The following is a 19,778-nucleotide window of genomic DNA, read 5'->3' as shown; positions in this document are numbered from 1 at the left end:
TAATAATTCCATAATCAAAATAAACTCATATCTCCATAAATACTTATCGGAATCGGATGATCTTTAGATCAATCCTACACCTCTCGACGAGAGGGATCCAATAAAAATATCAGCTGCCATAAATAAGCTGACCCACATGGTGTTTGGCCTTAGTTGCCAATTTTAACACGTTTCCATGCTTAGTAGAAGAAAGGCCCGACATGTAATCCATGGAAATGGATTCCCAAGGTCAACTAGGGTTAGGTAGTGGAGTATAGAGGCCTTGCTTCTTAATGGTCGGTTTGGCAATGGCGCAGGCAGTGTAGGATCTGATGTACTTTTCGAGTGAAGATTCGACCAACAGAAATACGTCTGCAGTACTGCCACCGTTTTCTCGACCCCGAAATGCCCAGCAGTCCGACTGTAGTGTGTTTCCCAAATCATCTTGGCACGCTCGCTTGAAGGAACACAAAGGTGACCCAAGTGGCATAACAAGGCATCTTGGAGGTGAAAATCTGGAACATGTTGACCCTCCAAGAGTGTCTAGTATGTGTGGCCAAATTCTAGGTTGCTTTTGTAGAGAAGTGGCCAATCAGAAGTCTCGTGCCCACAAGAGTTGAGCACGGTGGTTAACGCCATGATTGGTGGTCGACTGAAGCAATCTGTAACATTATTGGTGTTGTCCTTCTTATACTTGATATTCAATGGAACTGTTGCAGGTATGTGGACCACTTCTGATGTCAATCATTCTGCAACTTCCCTTGTGTCTGTATCAGTGTTTTTAAAACCGGAACCGGTGACCGAACCGGTCCACCTAGCTAACCGGTTTACCGACCGGAACCGGTCTAACCGGGACTGGTTTGGTCTAAACGAACCGGTTTTTAAAAAATACATTAAATAATTAATTTTTAATGAAAAAAAACTATTTTTAAGATGTAAAACCATGATTCCAAGCCAATAGAGACAAAATATGCAAAGTTTGCTCATTTATATACCATGCAAAGGTGAATATATCAAAATGGCACCGAGTGCAATACATATCATCGACAAAATAGCAAAATACATAAGAAATGAGGCTCTAAATGGCCTATAGAGTCCAAAAACCATGCTGCAAGCTATGAGGCCATTGGCCTACTACAAGTCTACAGTGTACACATGATCAATCATCAAGATCATCACCACTACTAGACACATGATCATCATCAGGAGCTACATAGACATCATCTGGTTCAGAGTCTGAGGATGCCTCTGCCTCATCTGCAACATCAGTATCAATGCCACCAATGACAATAGAAGTGGACCTAGTGGAAGCACGAGTTTGTCAACCTGCACGACTAGTGCCTTCCATTGGTTCCTTGCCTTTCCTTGATGCCGCTACTGATCCTGGTTCTGATGCCGCCACATAATCTGCCTCATCCTCCGCTAAAGCCATGTCGATATCAAAATCAGCCTCAAACACAGGATCTTCAGTCTCCTCCACCCATTTTGATGTTGGATCAATATCGTCCAACACAATGGGATCTAGATCAGGTGATTTGCTCATCATTTGGTTCCTCCTCAGTCGAAGGTTGTATTGCACAAAAACAAGATCATTTAACCGTTTTTGTTCCAAACGGTTTCTCTTCTTCGTGTGTATGCGCTCAAAAACAGACCAATTGCGCTCACAACCTGAAGCACTGCAAGTTTGACTGAGGACTCTAATTGCAAACCTTTGCAATTGAGGACACTGGCCACCAAATGACTCCCACCAATGTGCTGCAAAGAAAAAGACAATAATTAGTAACTTAGTTTATAATTTGAATTGTAAAGAACGTAAACAATTTTAACTTGAAATGAAAAACAAAATGGAAATTGGAATTGCTTACCTGGTTGGTCCACATCTCTTGCCATCTTTGCCAAGTTTTTGCCAAAAGTACCACTTGCTTGATTGAAAATAGTAAGCTGTCTATGTATATCCAACTGGTCTACATGGTTAGGGACCATGCGCTCCAAGCAATCAATCAATCCAGCTCTGACCTCCCCATCATGCTGATCTCCTAGCCGATTTTTATAGTGATACCTTGGGTTCAAAAAATACCCGGCTGCATGTATAGGACGATGGAGTTGATTGTTCCATCTGTTATCAATGATCTCCCATATACGGCCATATTTAGCTAACCTGTCATTGTAAGCTGCCCGTATCTGCTCCTTTGCCTGATCCATAGCTTCATAAATGTAGCCCATGGCCAATCTTTCCCCATCCACCAACCTTAGCACCTTAACAAGGGGCTCGGTAATTTTCACAAGCTCTACAGACCTTTTCCAAAAATAAGTGTCTAACACTTTCTTTTTGGTGTCTTTTCCATCTGGTCTACGAGCCCACCGAGATTCAGACCATTCATCAGAGGAAAACATTTTCTGCAAGTTTCTATGTTGACCATTGAGACATTGCAACGTGAGGAAGTGAGTTGCAAATCTCGTAATTGCAGGCCTAACAAGCTCTTTGCCTCCAGTGTGTTTCCTCATTAGGCTCAATACCCATGAGTGGTTGTAAATGTATTTTGTAATGCACTTGGCATGCTCTACAGTGTTTTTTACCCACTCCACCTTGCCTATATCCTCAAGCATGAGGTCTATGCAATGTGCAGCACATGGAGTCCAAAATATGGTCTTATATTTGGCCTCAAGCATCTTTCCAGCAAGAACATAGTTTGAGGCATTATCAGTGATGACCTGCACAACATGCTGCTCCCCAACTTCCTGAATAATGTTATCCAAAAGCTCAAATAGAAGGCTTGCATCCTTTACCCTATCAGATGCATCAACTGATTTCAAAAACATGGTTCCTTGAGGGCAAGAAACAAGGAAATTAATGATAGTGCGGTTCTTTCCATCGGTCCATCCATCTGACATAATGGAACAACCTGTTTTGACCCATGACTCTCTAAACTCAGTCAAATACTCATCAATGGAAGATATCTCTTTTTGCAAAAGAGCTCCCCTCAAGTCATGCATACTAGGGCCTTTGAAGCCCTTTCCTGCAGCTATAACAGAGTCCCACATAGCTTGGTAATAAGGTGAGCGAGCAGCATTAAATGGGATATCTGAATCATACCACCATCTAGCAATGTATTGGTGAGAAGTTTCTTTGCATTGTTTTTTCCAATGCTGATCCAAAGTGGGTTGAGAACTTGGCTGGGAGGAAGTGGGATTAGATTTAGAAGAAGCAATGGTGGCAGAAGATGAGAAATAACTTTGGATGTTTTGTCTCTTTGGTCCTCTTGATGGTTGGCCAACTCCAACAGAAGGATGAACATAGTGAAAGGGGTCATTGGTGGAAGGGATAGAAGTGGAGTCTTGAATCTCAGAGTCATCATACCCACTCTCTTTCATGGCTTCTAATAATTCCCTCTTCCTTGCAATTTCATCTTGGATGGCCTTCTCCCTAGCCTTATCCTCATAAAATTTTTCAAGCTTGGCAATGTATTCTGCCCTAATAGGACCTAACAGTGCATTTGGTGCATCACATGGCTTTACTTGGCCTCTTACCCCAGCCAAGTGTTGTTTCAACCTAAGAATACCCCCACCTCCAATAGATTTATGGCATAATTTGCATATCATTTTTCCCTCAACTACATCACAATGAGCCCATGCACTGTCCTTTCCTTTTGGAGCCATGTTTGCTTGAAATAATAACAATTTGCAAATAAATCTGCCATTTAAAAAAAAAATTGCAACTAAGGAACATGGAAAACCAATGATAAATGTAGGAAAAAAAATGCACATGCAAGCTAAAAAATTTGATAGCATAGAGCTAGAGAGTTCATAGGCTTAGCATAGATGATAGATCATTGAAATGAGAAGTTTATAGCACAAAAAAATTAATTCATGGACATCAGACCCAAATGAGGAATTATCAAGTGCAAATCCTTACCTGGAAATGCAAAGTAGCTCCCTTAGCCTCCTCTTGATGATGGCAACTCCACTGACAGCTACACACTATCTCCAAAATAGCTCCAACTCCAACTCCAAGATGACTACTTCAGCAAAAACTCCACACTCTCCAAGCTCACAAACAAACTCACAAACACTCACAAACACTCCAAATCAGTTGTGTGAGACAAATGAGGGTGAGAGGGGTGTCTTATAGCAATTGTGAGGGTCTTTTTGGAGGGAAAATCCCTTTCCCTCACCCCCAAAAACCCTAAACCGCCCTCAGCTGCCATAAACCGTCCGCTTTTTACCTTTACCGGCGGCCTGTCCCTAAACCGGCCGGTTTAGGACGGAACCGGCCGGTTAGCAAAAAACCGGCCGGTTAGGACCTAAACCGGCCGGTTTTGACCGGTTAGGTCAAAAATCTGGGCAAATTAGGGTGCTGACCGGGTTTTTTCACCGGTTCTGACCGGTGGGCCTCCTAACCGGCCGGTTAGGCCGGTAACCGGTCAGACCGGAATGGTTTTGAAAACTATGGTCTGTATGAACTACAAGGGTCGGTGGTCTGTGTGGATGACCGTTTCCTTCCCCAAAATGTAATGCTTCCATTGTCGACAGGCCTACACAATGGAATACATCTCTTCGTCATAAGTGGGATACTTCCAGACTGTGTCTGAAAGTATCTCACAGTGATATGCCACTGGATGCCCGTGTTGAGTAAGCACTGCCCAATAGCATAGTCAGAGGCATCTGTCTCGATCTCAAATGGTTGTTGCAAGTCTGGTAATGCGAGCACTGGTGCTGAGTAGAGGCGATGTTTCAACTCTGTGAATGCCTTCTGTTGAGATTCATACCAAAAGAATTTTGCTTTTGCTCCTCCCTTGGTGGCTTGACTCAAGGGCCAAGTGATATGAGAAAATCCCAACACGAACCTGCGGTAGAAATTGGCAAGACCCAGAAAGTTGCGGAGCTCTGTCATAGTGGTTGGAGATGGCCAATCCCGAATGACTTGGGTCTTGGCTGGATCCACATGCACCCCCATTCATCAATAATGTATCCCAAATACTGAACTTAGGTCATGCCAAAAGTGCATTTCTCCAAATTGGCACATAGCTTGTGTTGCTGCAGTGTTTGGAGAACCTGTCAGATGTGGTGGAGGTGCTCTTCCCAACTCTGGCTGAAGATCAGGATGTCATCCAAGTATACCACTACAAATGAGTTGGTGAATGGCCGCAAGATGTCATCCATTAGCCTCATGAAGGTTGTAGGAGCATTCGTCAACCCTAAAGGCATAACCAACCATTCGAAAAGGCCCTCTTTAGCTTTGAAGGCAGTCTTCCACACATCAGAGGGTTCGATTGGTACCTGGTGATATCCTGACTTTAAGTCGATCTTGCTGAAATATTTTTCCCCCTTCATTTGGTCCAAAAGGTCATCAATTCATGGGATCGGGTACCTATTCCGGACAGTGATCTTGTTCAGCACCCAATAGTTAATACAGAGTCTCCAAGTCCCATCCTTCTTCTATACCAACATGATCGGGCTCCCACAGGGTGATGAACCTGGTCGGATGTTACTTTTCTGCAGCAGCTTCTAAATCTACCTCTTGATTTCGTCGTTCTCCAGAACGGAGCACTAATAGATTGGTCCATTGGGCAACAGCGCACCTGGGGTCAGATCAATGGAGTGCTTGACTTGGCAGTGCAGAGGAACCCCTGCGGGGGAGGTGAAGATGTCCTCGTACTCCTCCACGACCTTGTCCATCTGTAGTTGTCGTGTAGAGGGGCCCTGTCTGGAGGTCGTGGCCATCATCTTCTTCTTTCCCTGAGGGCGTATCATCAGGAAAACAAATTTCCCAGTTTTGGAAATGAGCTTACTGCATTGTTTTGTAGTAACCAAAGAGATGGTGGTAGGTGGTGCTACCTCCGATATCCTGTACAATTTATTTCCCAAAGTAACAATAACAACATGAGGCCTTGATTCATACACAACATGTTGCTTCCACAAGTATGGTTGGCCTAACAATACATCACAAACATCAAGGGGAGCAACGTCACATAATACCTCATTTGTGAAGGGCTTGATGTTGTATGGAAGGTGACACTGCTGGCTCACGCGAAGATCCCGTCCTTGGTGAAGCCACCCGATGCTGTACAGTTGGGGATGTGTTGTGGTCGATAAGCCTAGTCGCTTCACGAACTCTGCCGAAATGAAGTTCTTTTGGCTCCCACTGTCGACAATGAACTGTAGCGAGGAACCCTTTACCCACATCTGGGAGTGGAAGAGGCGCTCCTCCTCTGGATCTTCGGGTTCCTCCTTCTGGATCTTCGTGGTGGCAACGGTGGCGTTGGGCTCCGCATCGATAATCTGCTTCCCTTTGTCATTCCCCTTGTCGGGTTCTGACTTGGAGTTGAAACATGCATCTGATTCTAAAGCCTTTAGCTCGGCCACCAGTGACTTCTTGGCCCGACACTCACTTGTATTGTGAGTGGAGCTCTTATGGAACTCACACCACTTTCCCATGTCCTTCTTCGGCTTCACGGTGTTGTTCTTTGCTTGCGGCTTTGGCGGGTTGTCCTAGGCCACCCCACCTTGGCTTTGTCCTTTGTTCTGCGGTTTGGGGGCACCTTTCCCTTGCTTTGGATTCGCAAATCCAAAGTCTCGCTTCTTCTGTTTAAACTTTTGCTCGATCTTGACAGCGTATCGATATGCTGTGCCAAGCGAGATGTCCCGGAACTCCATCTCGTCCTGGATGTACTTGTGTAGGCAGCCGCGGTATTTGAGTACCAAATGCTACTCAGTATCCTTGATACCCAACTTTGTGCGAAGGGTATGAAAAATATTGGTAAACTCCGGCACGTCTTGGTCCCTTCCCTGCCGCAGCGTGGTCCACTTTATGTATTTATCCTCATAGCTTTTGACAGGGTAGTACTGCTCCTTGATGGCATCTGGAATGAATTCCAAGTGGGTGTGGCTGAAAACAGTGAGGTCGTACTTTCATCCTTCTGCTCGCAGTAGGTTTCCCACCAGTCCTTGACGTGGGGGGTGGCTTTGAGAAGAGTGAAAGTAATCTTTTCCTGTCCAGAAAAATCATGAACAGAAAAATACCCTTCTAGCAGATTTAACCATTTATCTACAGCGTCTGCATCTATCTGACCCTCAAATGTGGGAATGTCAAAGTTAACTTGTACCTTAAAGGGTGTGGCGCTTCCAGAGTAGCTGCTGGAAGTAGATGTGTCGCCCCTAGGTAGCCACTGAAGGATCTGGGCAAAGTTTTCCATCATTGCGTTCCTTTGTCGCTCGAGGGCCTCTTCGAGCAAGATTTTGATAGGATCTCCTGCCCCCTCGTCTTTCTTTTCATTTACCATGGAAGGTCGTCGGGATTTGCGAAGCTAGTCTTGCAAAGGTTCGACCAGTTCAAGCCCTAACTCCTTATATCCTGACCTCGTTGGGGACAAGCAAAGAAAAACAAAGAAAGAGCAGACCGCTCTGATACGACTGATCGGATTTAAACAGGAACGCAACAAATTACAAATATAACCATAAATACAAAGATGCGGCAGAAATAATACTTCATTTCATTAACGTAAAATACTAAAATAAGCCTAGTAACAGAAATGGAAATAAACTAGCTCGGGCGATGGTAGCTTATCCTTAAGAAGAGATGTGATGGCTACATGCCTCTGAACTACATTACAATGAAGCTCAAGGGCCCTTTTATTATTGAACAATAAGAGCAAACCCTAAACAACCAAAACCCTAACCCGAGGAGATGTAACACCAAGAGTTTATGGGCCCTGTTGGGGTTAGTTGGACAGCCAACTTCCCGGGGTCGTGACTCGGTCATATTATTTCCGTTTGACGCACATGATACCCCATTGGAATATCTCTCCGAGGACTATGACGAAAAAGACGATTTTATAAGAAAATCATTGGTAGATTGCCAAAAAAACGTCGTTTAGGACCTCAAAACGGCTCTGGAAGTTTAGGACCCAAAAAATTGCTAAAAATTGTAAATTGTGCTACAATTAAGGAAACTGAAAGAAACAATGGTGGGGTCCAAGTGGAATTGGCGGGTGGCCACCAATATCCACCTGGATCACTTCAGGCCTAGACAATTAAGCCCATGCAGAAGTACTTGTCCAAACTACAAACATCAACATGGCCTGGTACCTTGCGTTGACAAAATAAATCATGTCCTTTCCTCCAAAGCTCAGCTATCTTGCATTTCTTGGGATATCAAGGCTTTCCCTCTTAGATGTTTTATCAGAAATTACTAGTCACTTTCAAGATTGGGTGGAACCTATGTGGGTGGAGAAAAGTTTTGAAAGAGTTTTAGTCCCTTGTTCATTCAACCAATTAGGCTAGGGAAGAGTGGCTCTTTAAAGATTCATCTTCCTTGAATCTTAGTTCCACGCTGTTGCCCTAAGGCCAAGAGACTTGCAGGGAGATTTTAATTTGTGTCCAGATGGGTGAGCCTCCTCCAAGGAATCGAGTCTAAATTTCTTCTCTTATCCTCACCTGGGAGGTATCTCTTGAGAAGATATTCTTCTGAAGTGCTGGCTCACCTGTTGTTAATTTGCAGACTAGTTTTGCTCCTGGGGTTTGTCCTACATCAACAATTAATGTTGGACATTACTTGTGATTTACATAAGTTTTCCAATGAATCACTTATCTGTTAGTCAACATCAGTAACGAAGTAATTTTGTCACCCTATCTTATATTTTAGAGGTAAATTTTTAGTAACAGAAACAGAGCAGCTTTCTGTTTGCGTTATTTATGTTCTAATCAATGTTATGGCCCAATTAGGAGGCAGTGTTGGTAGGTGCATAAGTTTTTTGTCGATCCATTTTCTCTAGATGCACTACAGAATCAGGTTCAGATTGTTAAGTAATTGTTCTTTGCCTGAATGCCTGTTATTCTTATATCCCTTTTTGAGGATGATTTAGATCATAAAAGTAAGTTTACACATTGGTATTATTATAATAGGGCGTACTGATATTATTTTCACTTTTTCATGAATTATAGGACTGATCATTCCTTGCCGATAAAAATAAAAACTAGTTGTCAACTGAGAATTATTTTCTTTGCAAATTCAACCTTTTAAATTACTTTCTTCCAGCTTCTAAATTAGTGTAGCGCACGTGCTCCTCATGCTTAGCAAGACGTTTTGCTATGTTTAAGATACAAGAAAAGGAAAACACCATTGTCAAAAAAATCAGATGTCACTTTGTTCTCTTTTGATCAAAGTTTGTTATTTTAAAGTGACCTTTTTGATAATTATCTGTAATATTATATTTTTAAATAAAATTGATTTTTTTTATTAATTTGATATTTTGTTTAAAATTTAGTAAATTTAATAATATTTCAGATTTTCGGATTACTTAAATCACAGTATTTTATTGGATTCTATCATGAATGAGCATATAGGATTAGTTACTAATCAAGAATACTGAGCTAGAATGAGCATATAGGATTAGCTATTAATCAAGAATACTGAGCTAGAGCACTAACTTTTATACATCAAGACGTTGATGATGCGGATGGTTAAACCCCATTATCATTATTTTAGCTAACAATTATTAAATTTGAAAACTTTTTTCACTTTTTTGAGAAATACCATGCTGTTTATTGATACATGATTTATCAATTATCATGTTATATTGTTATGTAGAAAAGTATAAAATTTTAATGATTTATCATTTATATTTCAAATCTTATATATTTTAATTTAGATTTTTAATATTTTTTTTAGCTAAGTCTACCATGTTGAAGACTAAGTTTCTAGAATATTTCCTAAAATATGGGGTACATATGTCCTAAATGCATCTCAGTGTTCCTGCATCACCATATCTTGGAAATTTGGTGGCACATTGGTTTAAATGTGTAAACATAAAATGAGGATAATGACTTATGAAATTATTGATGCACCTCTCTTCATTTCAAAGATGGTATCTAAGATAAAGCTTAAAAAACCAAAGATGGTATCTAAGATAAAGCTTAAAAAAATAAAGATGGTATCTAAGATGAAGCTTAATTTTTTTAATGTACAAAACCAGGTCAACATCAGAAGTTAAAATATGAGGCTTGAATTTGAAAAAATTATCATTAAACTGTCCCACTCAATTGGCTCACTTGATAAATTAAAACTTGAGGAAATGAGTCCTCTTAACAACCAAAACTTAACCCTGGACATCGATTATAAATCCATAAATGAAACTTAATTTATAGTATGAAAACAAGGTTCAGATATACTACAAAGGTTGGCGAGAAAGACGATTGATTCAAGCACACCTATAAGAGCTGGAACAAATCTTTGCCAGTGAAGCAGTCGGAAGCACAATTGACCCCTTCTACTGTTTTAAGATGAACGATGAGTATTTTCTTTGCAATTATGACTTTTGAGATTGCTCTCTTCTAACATTACATTTCCAGCTTGTCTCTTTTGTAAATATCCATTCTTATGTGAAGTAGCGGAGACAAACTTACCTGGATGGCAAGAAGGTTTGAAAGCTTTTCTTCGAGTGTTTCAGAGTTTAAATCTGTAAACACAAAATCAGAATAACGGATTAGGGATCTATAGATAAAGCTTTAATAAATAATACGAAAACAAGGTACAGGCATGCTACATCACTTGGTGAGAAAAAATGTTGACTCAGGCATTACTAAAAGCGCTGGAACAAATCTTCGTCAGCGAAGCAGTCAGCAGCGCAATTGAGAACGAGCCCCTACCAGCTTTAGTTTGTTTCGAGATTGGAGAGACCAAAACCCATCGGAAAGAAAAAGAACATCTAAAATCTGCTATTCTAGAAAAGTAAAAAATTAAAAAGCGCCGTACTTTAGGGCACAATTGAATTATGTGATTCTGAAGTTTGAAGAAGATAAAATCGTGTACTTTCTATATGCCTCCGTGCTGTTTACAATTTTTATTTTTTATTTTATGGGGATTTTTTATATATTTTATAAGATTAATATATATGTTTTGGTTTTCAAGGGATTGCAAATTTAACAATAAGGTTCGAAGCCATTATAACAAAAATTATCATGTTAGTTGCTGAAACTGAACATGGCTGGGAGGATAACATTCATTGCTTCCAATAGGCTGAGATAAACCCAATTGACCTTTTAAAAAGGACATGGGGGTGGGCTTTGATCCACTTATGTGTGCACTAGTCATGAGACCATGTCACTTGTGGATGGGTGGGGAGGATAACAATCATTCCTCCTAACTACCTGAGATAAACCCACCATTTAATATAATCTCCTTGGGTACAACCAAAAGTTTGACCACTACCTCAAGGTACCCCATGGCTCTAGACTAGGTCCTCATAGGGATTGAACCTCGCCCATGGTGAAAAATTCCTCTCTTTACACCCTTCAATCGAAGCCTTTTGGCATGTTCAGAAAAAGTTATGTGCTTTGTTGTAATACCCCTTGTTAAGAAAGTGGAACTATGTTCGGTTTACATGCCACTACTTGTAGTATACTGAACCCTTTATCATTTGTGTTTATATAGCAACACATTCGCGAACCTTTTGAATGACCACAACCGTTTTCGTAGATACATGCTATTGAAATTAATGTAGATGTATTTCTTCATAAGAGGTTATAGGTTCAAATCAGATGGTTAGAGTATGTACATCTTTGTAGACATTGGTAGTCAAATCATCGAGTGAAGAGCTCCCTTACCCCACAAACAAATAAAGAGTCTCATACACCAATTTAGTTTTTGGCTTGGACAACTAGCACTGTTTACATTGCAAAACAAAGACATTAGCAATTACGAGTAGCATATTTCTCATCTTCATACTATTGTCTACGATGCTATCCTGGGCCTTTAAGACACACTCTTAGCCTGGTGCATTGACCTACATTTTTTGATGTAGATTTGCCGTTAATTGTTTTCCAATAATCTAGGTCACTTTGCTTGATCTTAGACTTGTGTGATCCATATTGATTATGAGATGGTTTTGTCTGATCCATATTGATTATGAGATGGTCTTTTGGATTAATCACATCATTAAGTTTTGGTCCACGTTCCGAACCATCTAATGTGCTTCATCCTCATGAAAAAAGTGAAAAAATCTATCTATCAATATGTTTAAATAGCGGAGATACACGAGGTTCCAGAATTAGCTGTTAAGAAAAATAAATAATTAAATTAAAATTTGTAAACGTTAGGATAGAGTCTAGGTCATTTTATAAAACTAGGGCATTTTGATGAAGATCTGTGACTGATTTGGATTGTTATAGTTGAAAAAATACCATTATTCTAGAGTTTAGGTTATTTTATAAAACTAGGGCATTTTGATGAAGATCTGTGACTGATTTGGATTGTTATAGTTGAAAAAATACCATTATTCTAGAGTTTAGTGTACATGTATACAATGGCAGCCTACAGACAATGGGCTTTTTAAACAAAGATGCGATAAAATAATTCATTTCTGTTGTTGCCTGTTTCTCTATTTGGATTAGTAAACTGTAATATAACTCATGGCTGAAATTTCATCATGCTTCATACATCCGGCGAAAATAGTCTGGTATTAACTACCAGACCATTTCTCTGATTCATAGTTTGACCGAATGTGTATGCTTCTTTCTTGTTTATAAGATTCTGATGATTTTTACTGTCTGGAAAAAGGATTCTGACCAGACTCTTTATGGCCAGATAATATGGTATCCTTTGTTTGGACAATTATACGTTTTAGCAAATCACCTGCGCATTGATCGATCGAATCCAAGTGCAGCTATTGAATCCATGAAACAGGTATATTTACTGTATCATTAGCAGGGATTCTTAAATCATATTTGATTTTCTAAACTCAATTTTTTTTTTGGTCACTACACCAACATCATCGGTATTACCTTTATGTGCAAAGGCAGCAAGGGCTGTGGTGGATAAGAACTTGTCATTGATCATCTTTCCTGAGGGCACACGTTCAAAAACAGGGAGATTGTTGCCATTCAAAAAGGTGCTTAACAATCTGTTTAAAGTTTGCCTGACTTCATCTTCTTATATTATGGTTCTTTGTCATGTTTTAACTCCTCTTGTGGATAGCTATGAAACTCATTTGTCTTAAAACTATCAATCTCACATACATGCAGGGATTTGTGCATCTAGCCATTCAATCCAGGCGACCTATAGTCCCCATTGTCCTGACTGGTACGCATCTTGCATGGAAAAAAAACAGTTTGCATGTTCGACCAGCACCATTAACAGTCACATACTTGCCTCCGATACGTACAGATGATTGGACCATAGACAAAGTTGATGATTATGTGGAAATGTTGCATTCAATATATGTTGAAAATCTCCCAGATTCACAGAGACCTCTGTAATCAGCAACATTAATTTCCCATTGATTCTTTTTCCTCTTAAAATATCCTATATCTGCATCAATTATTGCAATAAGCAGTGCTACGGGAAGGGAAGAAGGTTGAGGATCCAGAAGCTGAGGCGCTGCTAGTATTGTCAAGTTTTTTGGAGAATTGTCTGCCAGGAAAATATTGCAACATAAATCAATTACTCACATTAATGCTTTTTCAAGTCAAACAATGGAATTCATATGTTTCTTGGAACCTTGATATTGCTTGAAAACCATTTTCAGCATTTGAATATCTGAAGCTTTGATTCAGCTTCAAAACCGGTTCAGCCTCTGGTTAAAGGCATTTTTTCTTGATTCTAATATGTGACATGAGAGAAATTATTTAGTTTCTTGTTTGTATTATTTAAGCATTAACTTCCTTTGAAGTAAAAGGGAATCGATATGTAATGGCGTCTGAAAAATCGGGTTTTGAGAGAAAATTACCTTTACTGCTGTGTTTTTAATGTGGGCCTTAAACTTCTGTATGCCTGTTGAGTATTTCAATGTAATCACATCAGAGATATAGTAATCTTTCAGCTGCTATTATAGTAAAAAGGGTACACGATTTCATGTATTTTTTGTTCGGGCTATGCAAGGGCTTATTCATCCTTTTCTTTCATAGAGTTGGTTATTCTACCCATGAGATGTATACCAGTTGGTTTGTGTGCAGTATAGTGACGATCAGGTAAATCTCATGGAGAGGGGTTGAGTGGAAGAAGTAAGAACCAGCTGTGGGGATATAAACTGTCCCACATGATGTCCAAACTTGACTGAGCCTTGCACAATCCTGATGACAGCATCCTATGGTTTGGCAGACCATTCTTCCATCTAACATTGGGGCTGGCCTTAACCTAGCTTAGGGAAAAAGGAAGAATTAGCTATTCTATGGGTGGTATTGTTTTAATTCAAAATATTTGGTTCATGAAAGAGACGTCATTGTTAGAATACTGCAAGTTGGTAGTAACTAATAATAATGAAAACAACAAAATAGCTCTGGTTCCATGGTCCTTTGCTATCTCTGTCCCGGAACATGTATCTTCCTTGCACCATTTGAAACTGGACTTCACATTTCATCCACGGAGAGATCTGATTGTATTTGTGATATGTGTAGTAATCTGCATAAGTGGATAAACATTTACATAAGAAAGCACCTGGTTGGCTTGAGCTTATAATGTTGATTCTTAAATCACCTTTTTCCAAGTGTAATTAAACCTTATTGCTAATCTAAATGTATTGGTACATGAAGCTAGTGATAAGGGATTTGTACTTGGCTCGAATTTGTTGGACCAACACAGGAACTCATACAATTAGCATCATTATTGGAAATGATGGTAAGTGGAATATTAAACTGATTCCAACATGTTGAAAGAACAAATTTGTTGCTTTTGAAGAATTTATAAAGTTATTACAATGAAATTATGAATACAAATTGCCAGTATGGAAATTTGCATTCTTTTAAAAAAATACAGGGATTTTTCTTTTAAATAGCGAGCAAACTACCTATGAAATCTATGGGGATGGATTCTCATGGTCTAGAGGGCACAAGCAAAGGCTGGTGTAGTCCAAGCTTCTATTAGAAGGCTTGGCTTAGTCTCAAGGTGAGTAACTCCAAACGTAGTCTTCTACTTGTTTATGCATGGATAACCAATAAAGTACCATTGCAAGTATTGTGACACTTTTTCAACACCAAAATGGCCTTTATAAAAGGGGTAAGCTTCCTTGAGAAGAAGAAGAAGATGGGTTGTATTGTTAAAATGCAAAGTTTATTCAACTTATATAACAACACATCTTTGATGGTGTAGTCTAAGAAAAGAGATTTGATTGACTATTGTAAGTTGTTGTGTTGACAATGTTGGACCCACCAACATTTAGGGGATCTCCCACGTATAAAGTCCCAGCTAGACCTCACACCGTTTGGTGTAGGAGTCTCATCTAGTACGATGGCCCAGTCACCATTATCTTAAAGATATGCCTTAGCTCTTGATTTTCAGCACATGAGAGTGGTATACTTAGTCTTCAAACAACGAGGTTCATGTGCCTGGTGAGTGCATAGTGTAACTTGTGTCTAAGTTCTTTCACTGCAGAGGGAGAGGGTGAGAGTGAGTCTCAAGTTGAAAGGGAATAGTCCCAACTCAGTTAGAGGCACACAACATAGCACGATCTGCACAGCTTCTGGCGAAGTAGTCCACACAGATGCGGCAGTCATAAACACAAAGCGAACAGATAACACATTCAACACCCAACGGAGTAGTCCACACGAGTGCGATGATCGTTATAGCAAGTTTACAAGAATGAATCTGTCTAATCTCCGGTGGAGTAGTCTACACGAGCGAGACAGTGCTAACAACTGATACAACACATTTCCAACAACATATGCACTAAAACAACCAAAATAGTTCAACTATCTTAGTACAGGTTAAAGCAACATGCATTACAAGCGTCCGAAGAATAGTCTTACAAACGAATACAATACATGTGTGAAAATGTGTTGGTTGTTAACAGGCTTCTGAATTAAGCAAAAGTTCCAAGACACATTCGTACACCATACATCACTAACCCCAATAGTGGGGCGTTGGAGCCACTACTTGCTTCTCAAAGAAAAGACTACAGACTCCCAAGGCTATGTGGGAGGAGCCAAGGTGAAAAATATTTTGCATGTACAAATAAGGGGTATATGTCGCCAAGGGTGAAACTGACCCTTGTGACTATTCGGCTTCCCTCATAACTGTTCGACTTACATGACTCTTTGACTTCATCCGTGGGTCTCTTGGACTTCCACATTACATTACATCAATTACAACAAGTATGACCCAAAGTAGTGATGTGGCCGAGGCAACTCATGACACAACTCGACATGACACTGCTGGTATGCACATGTTGGTTATGATGTTCATGTCGAGCTGTTGTGCTGCTGAGTGATGAGTGTGCTCGTGGTGTACCATAGCTTCACCTCTGCGTGGAAAAGTGTGCGGAGTCTTCAACGGTCTTGGTGTTCACTTGATGGTTCATGCATGTGCATGTGTCTCCTTCACTTGCTACTTAGTATGCTTCATGTGTTCGTCCAAACACGACCAAGTCTTCTAAAATGCACTCCTTGTTCATCCCATTCGCCGTCACACCATGTCTCATCCATGTACTTGTTTCTACATTCACTCATGACGAGACGACACCAATTCCAGAAATCCCCTAGTCTACCATGATGCATTGTCTTTCGTTTCCGGGTGCAAGTGACCAGGAGAGAGGACAAGGCTTTGAAACAACGTAGAGCACAGGTTAGGCCGGGATGGAGGGTTTGAGACACTGTCGGGAAAAACTGCGCAGAGGTCACTAGGAGGCTGGGATGAGCGGTTCGGGACATCAATGACATCTGCAGGATATGGCTCAGTTGGGAGGCGATTTTTCCGAGGAAGGTAGTGTGGGCAGCAGGAGGCACTAGCAGTGAAAACTGCGCAATTTTCCAGAGGAGGCCAGGATTGGGCTGTAGAAGCCTACTGGTTAGAACTTCACAGATCTGGGAGGCAGTCAAGCAGGACATGTCTACGCAGTTTTCGGGCTAAGCAGGGTGTCGGGCAGTAGATGGACTGTCCATGACAGCTGCGCAATTTTCAGGAGTGGCAAGTAGGTCAGCAGGGGGATTGCCTGACAAAACTGCCAATTCCTTGGGACAATGCAGTGACAGGCAGTGGGTGCCTATCCCTCATGTCTGTGCAATTTCTTCAGGTAGTGCATGTAGGCAGGCTGACAACTTCTACGCAGTGTTGGGGATGAGTGCAGCCCTGGGTCACTGCTTAAGTCAAATTCTCCAGTTGACCAGTGGGAGGCTTGATGGATAGGCTTGTTGGAAGCACAGACTGAGGTGGCTTCTTGGGCAACTTCTGCGATGTCTCGGTTGTCATTCAGCTAGGTTGATTCCAGAATTGTGCAGTGCAGACTGCCTAGAGGGCAGCCTCAAGCTCTGTGCAGTTCTGGGCAATAGTGCTTGGTCACTGAGGGATGAGACTGCACGGTGCATCTCAGTGGAGGTTTGATTGATGGAGAGTGGTCTGGTCGACAGATTTTCGGAAAAATGGCTGTGTGTGTGAGCGAGTGAACTCGTGTATACATGACCTTGCGAACACACACTCAACATGACTCGATGACCAGACACCTCAAACCAACAAGACAACATGTGCTTAGTGTGACTGACTAGAGGGTGAGAGCGACCGAACACTTGTTTAAGACTTCGTGTGTGAGTGTGATAGATGTTTACATAGCGAACACAACTCATACACAAAGACAAACCTTCAACATCACCAGAACAAGGTCGCAAGCATGACATTGTAATCATCATGTTGAAGACGACAGTTGGTCAAACAAGTGAAAAGGAAGCAGGACATATAGAGGAAACACATGAAATGACTTTTTTTGTTTGCACATGTGCATGTTATTGAAGACCAGATGATATGACAATGGAAATCAGTCTTGCAAACTCAACTAAGAGGTGTACTTCAAAAGGTGTTCTTTACTTACCATACTTACCCTTGAGATGATCATGCATCCGTCGGAGTTTGCATGCGGTCTTGATCTTTTTCCATCACTTGGTCTCTTGGTCCTTCTCCTCAACTCCTTGGGAGTGATCTCAGCATGTTACATTTTCCTGTAGTCACTGAGAGATAGATCATGGTAGTTTCAACGGGCAGTGACTGTTGTTGGGATGAGGCTCATCTGCGCAATTTCTGAATGCAAGATAGATAGGGCAGCTTGGACAACACAACGCAGTTTTTAGGCACAAAGCACTGCTGTGGGATGGGGTCCTCGAGGACACCTCTCTGTAGTTTTTGAGTGCAGTATAGCCTAGGCAACTGAGAGGCAATACTGCGCAATTTCTGGATGCAAGGCACTACTGCGAGATGGGTTTTGCGCAGACACATCTACGCAGTTTTAGGTTGCAAGGCAGACTGTGCAGCTGAGGGACAATACTGCGCAGTTTCTGATGATAGTGGGTTTCGACTAGGAAGGACATTGGAGGAAACCACTGCATAGTTTTGGATGCCAAGGGAGGCTGGGGTTTCTATGCACTACAAAGTTCCAACAGGCAAGGGAGGAAGCTTGAGGGTTGCAAAAGCAAAGTGCACAGTTTTGAGAAGTTGGATGAGGCTAGGTTTCTCGGGATAATGGCGAAGTGTGAGATTAGTGAAACATATGTAAACAATGATAGGACCCAATTATGATCACACACGAACACTTAGTGATACAACGTAGACCATCTAGAATGTATAAAACATACTCTACTCGATGCAACAACCTCCGTGATAAGAGTCTGTGACATTAGTGTGAAACATGTCTATGTGATGATAACAACTCATACGCACACAATCTCCCTTGAAGCGAAACAACATTCCCTTTGCATGACAAACGACAATCCCTATGCCCAAAGATGACACATGCTATAAAGATGAGAGCGTGAACAACTCTTAAGATCAAGGAGGGGAGCTTGAAATCATCAGCTTACCAACAAGTGACCAAGGATGATCGATCACAAGATCCAAGGTAGGCTTTGAAATTTGCATGCGAGCCAAAATTTTGGAGGGTGGTTGTAGCCGCTACAACATTGGCGACACACTAGTAGAACTCCAGCTCTCTGTATGGACCTTGTTTCGTGAAAAGCGAGTCTAACCCTTCCGGAAGTATTGTTTGATTCTTTGATCATGATGGCTTCCGCACTAGCTTGTGTGAAAGATGTAGTCCCTACCATTCTCTTAATCGGTCAGCACACATTCCAAGCCAAGTCAACTTAGTTGTTTCGATTGGGGATGAGGGGTATATTGATGCACAAGTAATATAATTGTCAGAGTTTAAGTTTCATCTCTAGTGTTGCTCCACTGCCAACAGGCCTGGACAGTACCTCGACGGAGTCACGCAGGAACACAAGCATCGCTTCACTGCCAGCGAGCCTGGTCAATACCCCGACGGAGCTACTTGTATCACCTCTCTACGCATGAAGCCTTTCTCTTCTTTTTCCTTATTCATTTTTCAATTTTTTTCAAAGAACTATGCATAGGCACTTATTTATTTCATAGGCGGAAGAGGGATCCCGACTTATTGAGAGCAGAAGAGGTTGTTCCTTCAGAGAAGTATGTTATATATACCTCTGACATACTTGTTAAGGTTTTCCCCCTCACCTTACTCTACTTGACTGAGCTGACAAGGGTTAACCCAAAAGAACTAATTAGAGTAGGCGGTACTAGTTAACAGTGCAAGCGTTGTGTTTTCACCAAGACTTACTCTGAACAGAATGTATTTTCCATCAAGGCATCATCGACTGAAGACAACAAGCTCTTCATAAAGAGAGAGGACAACAAATAACCAAGTGTTGATAGTTGTACAAGTCCTCTTAGATTTTCTCAGCTTGTCTCGAGAGCCAAACACAGTTTCATGAGAGGCTAACCTACGGGTACAAGCAAGCAAAGAAAGAAAAAGCAAAAAGCATAAGAAAAGTGAAAGCAAAACAAGCAAGCAAGCAAACCAAATTAAGTAAGGAAG

General features: G+C 41.1%; 2 protein-coding genes across 10 annotated transcripts in view; one reads left to right on the top strand and one right to left on the bottom strand.

Moving 5' to 3' along the window:
- Positions 1–13,602, top strand: part of LOC149166526 (1-acyl-sn-glycerol-3-phosphate acyltransferase-like) — an 89,868-nt gene extending 76,266 nt beyond the window's left edge. For 7 of the 9 annotated variants that reach the window (XM_089432651.1, XM_089432647.1, XM_089432649.1 and 4 more), the window contains 3 exons: positions 12,533–12,658; positions 12,771–12,863; positions 12,997–13,602. In XM_089432651.1, coding sequence (XP_089288777.1) covers positions 12,533–12,658; positions 12,771–12,863; positions 12,997–13,230 — 453 coding nt within the window. In that variant the 3' untranslated portion in view covers positions 13,231–13,602. The remainder of the gene's footprint in view (positions 1–12,532; positions 12,659–12,770; positions 12,864–12,996) is intronic. The other 2 variants (XM_089432653.1, XM_089432652.1) reach the window with 1 other exon arrangement.
- Positions 841–3,674, bottom strand: LOC149166527 (uncharacterized). The gene is made up of 2 exons (XM_089431359.1): positions 1,845–3,674; positions 841–1,734 (listed from the first exon to the last, which is right to left on the bottom strand). Exons 1-2 carry the CDS (start codon positions 3,634–3,636, stop codon positions 1,301–1,303), a joined length of 2,226 nt encoding a protein of 741 aa, XP_089287485.1. The 5' UTR covers positions 3,637–3,674; the 3' UTR covers positions 841–1,300.
- Positions 13,603–19,778: the final 6,176 nt, after the last annotated feature.

The sequence above is a fragment of the Pinus tabuliformis genome, chromosome 5_1 (genome assembly GCF_031772625.1).
Source record: "Pinus tabuliformis cultivar Carrire ecotype Pingquan chromosome 5_1, CPIR1, whole genome shotgun sequence".
In the NCBI taxonomy this organism is placed as follows: Eukaryota; Viridiplantae; Streptophyta; class Pinopsida; order Pinales; family Pinaceae; genus Pinus; species Pinus tabuliformis.
Note: the sequence above shows the minus strand (reverse complement) of the source record. Positions and strands in the feature narration are given on the sequence as shown.

What these genes read in the sequence shown, in the direction of transcription:
- LOC149166527 (XM_089431359.1), bottom strand. Translation starts at nt 3,636, where the DNA reads ATGGCTCCAAAAGGAAAGGACAGTGCATGGGCTCATTGTGATGTAGTT. An exon ending in AAGAGATGTGGACCAACCAG is followed by an intron (nt 1,735 to 1,844) that starts GTAAGCAATTCC and finishes TTTTCTTTGCAG; the next exon opens with CACATTGGTGGGAGTCATTT.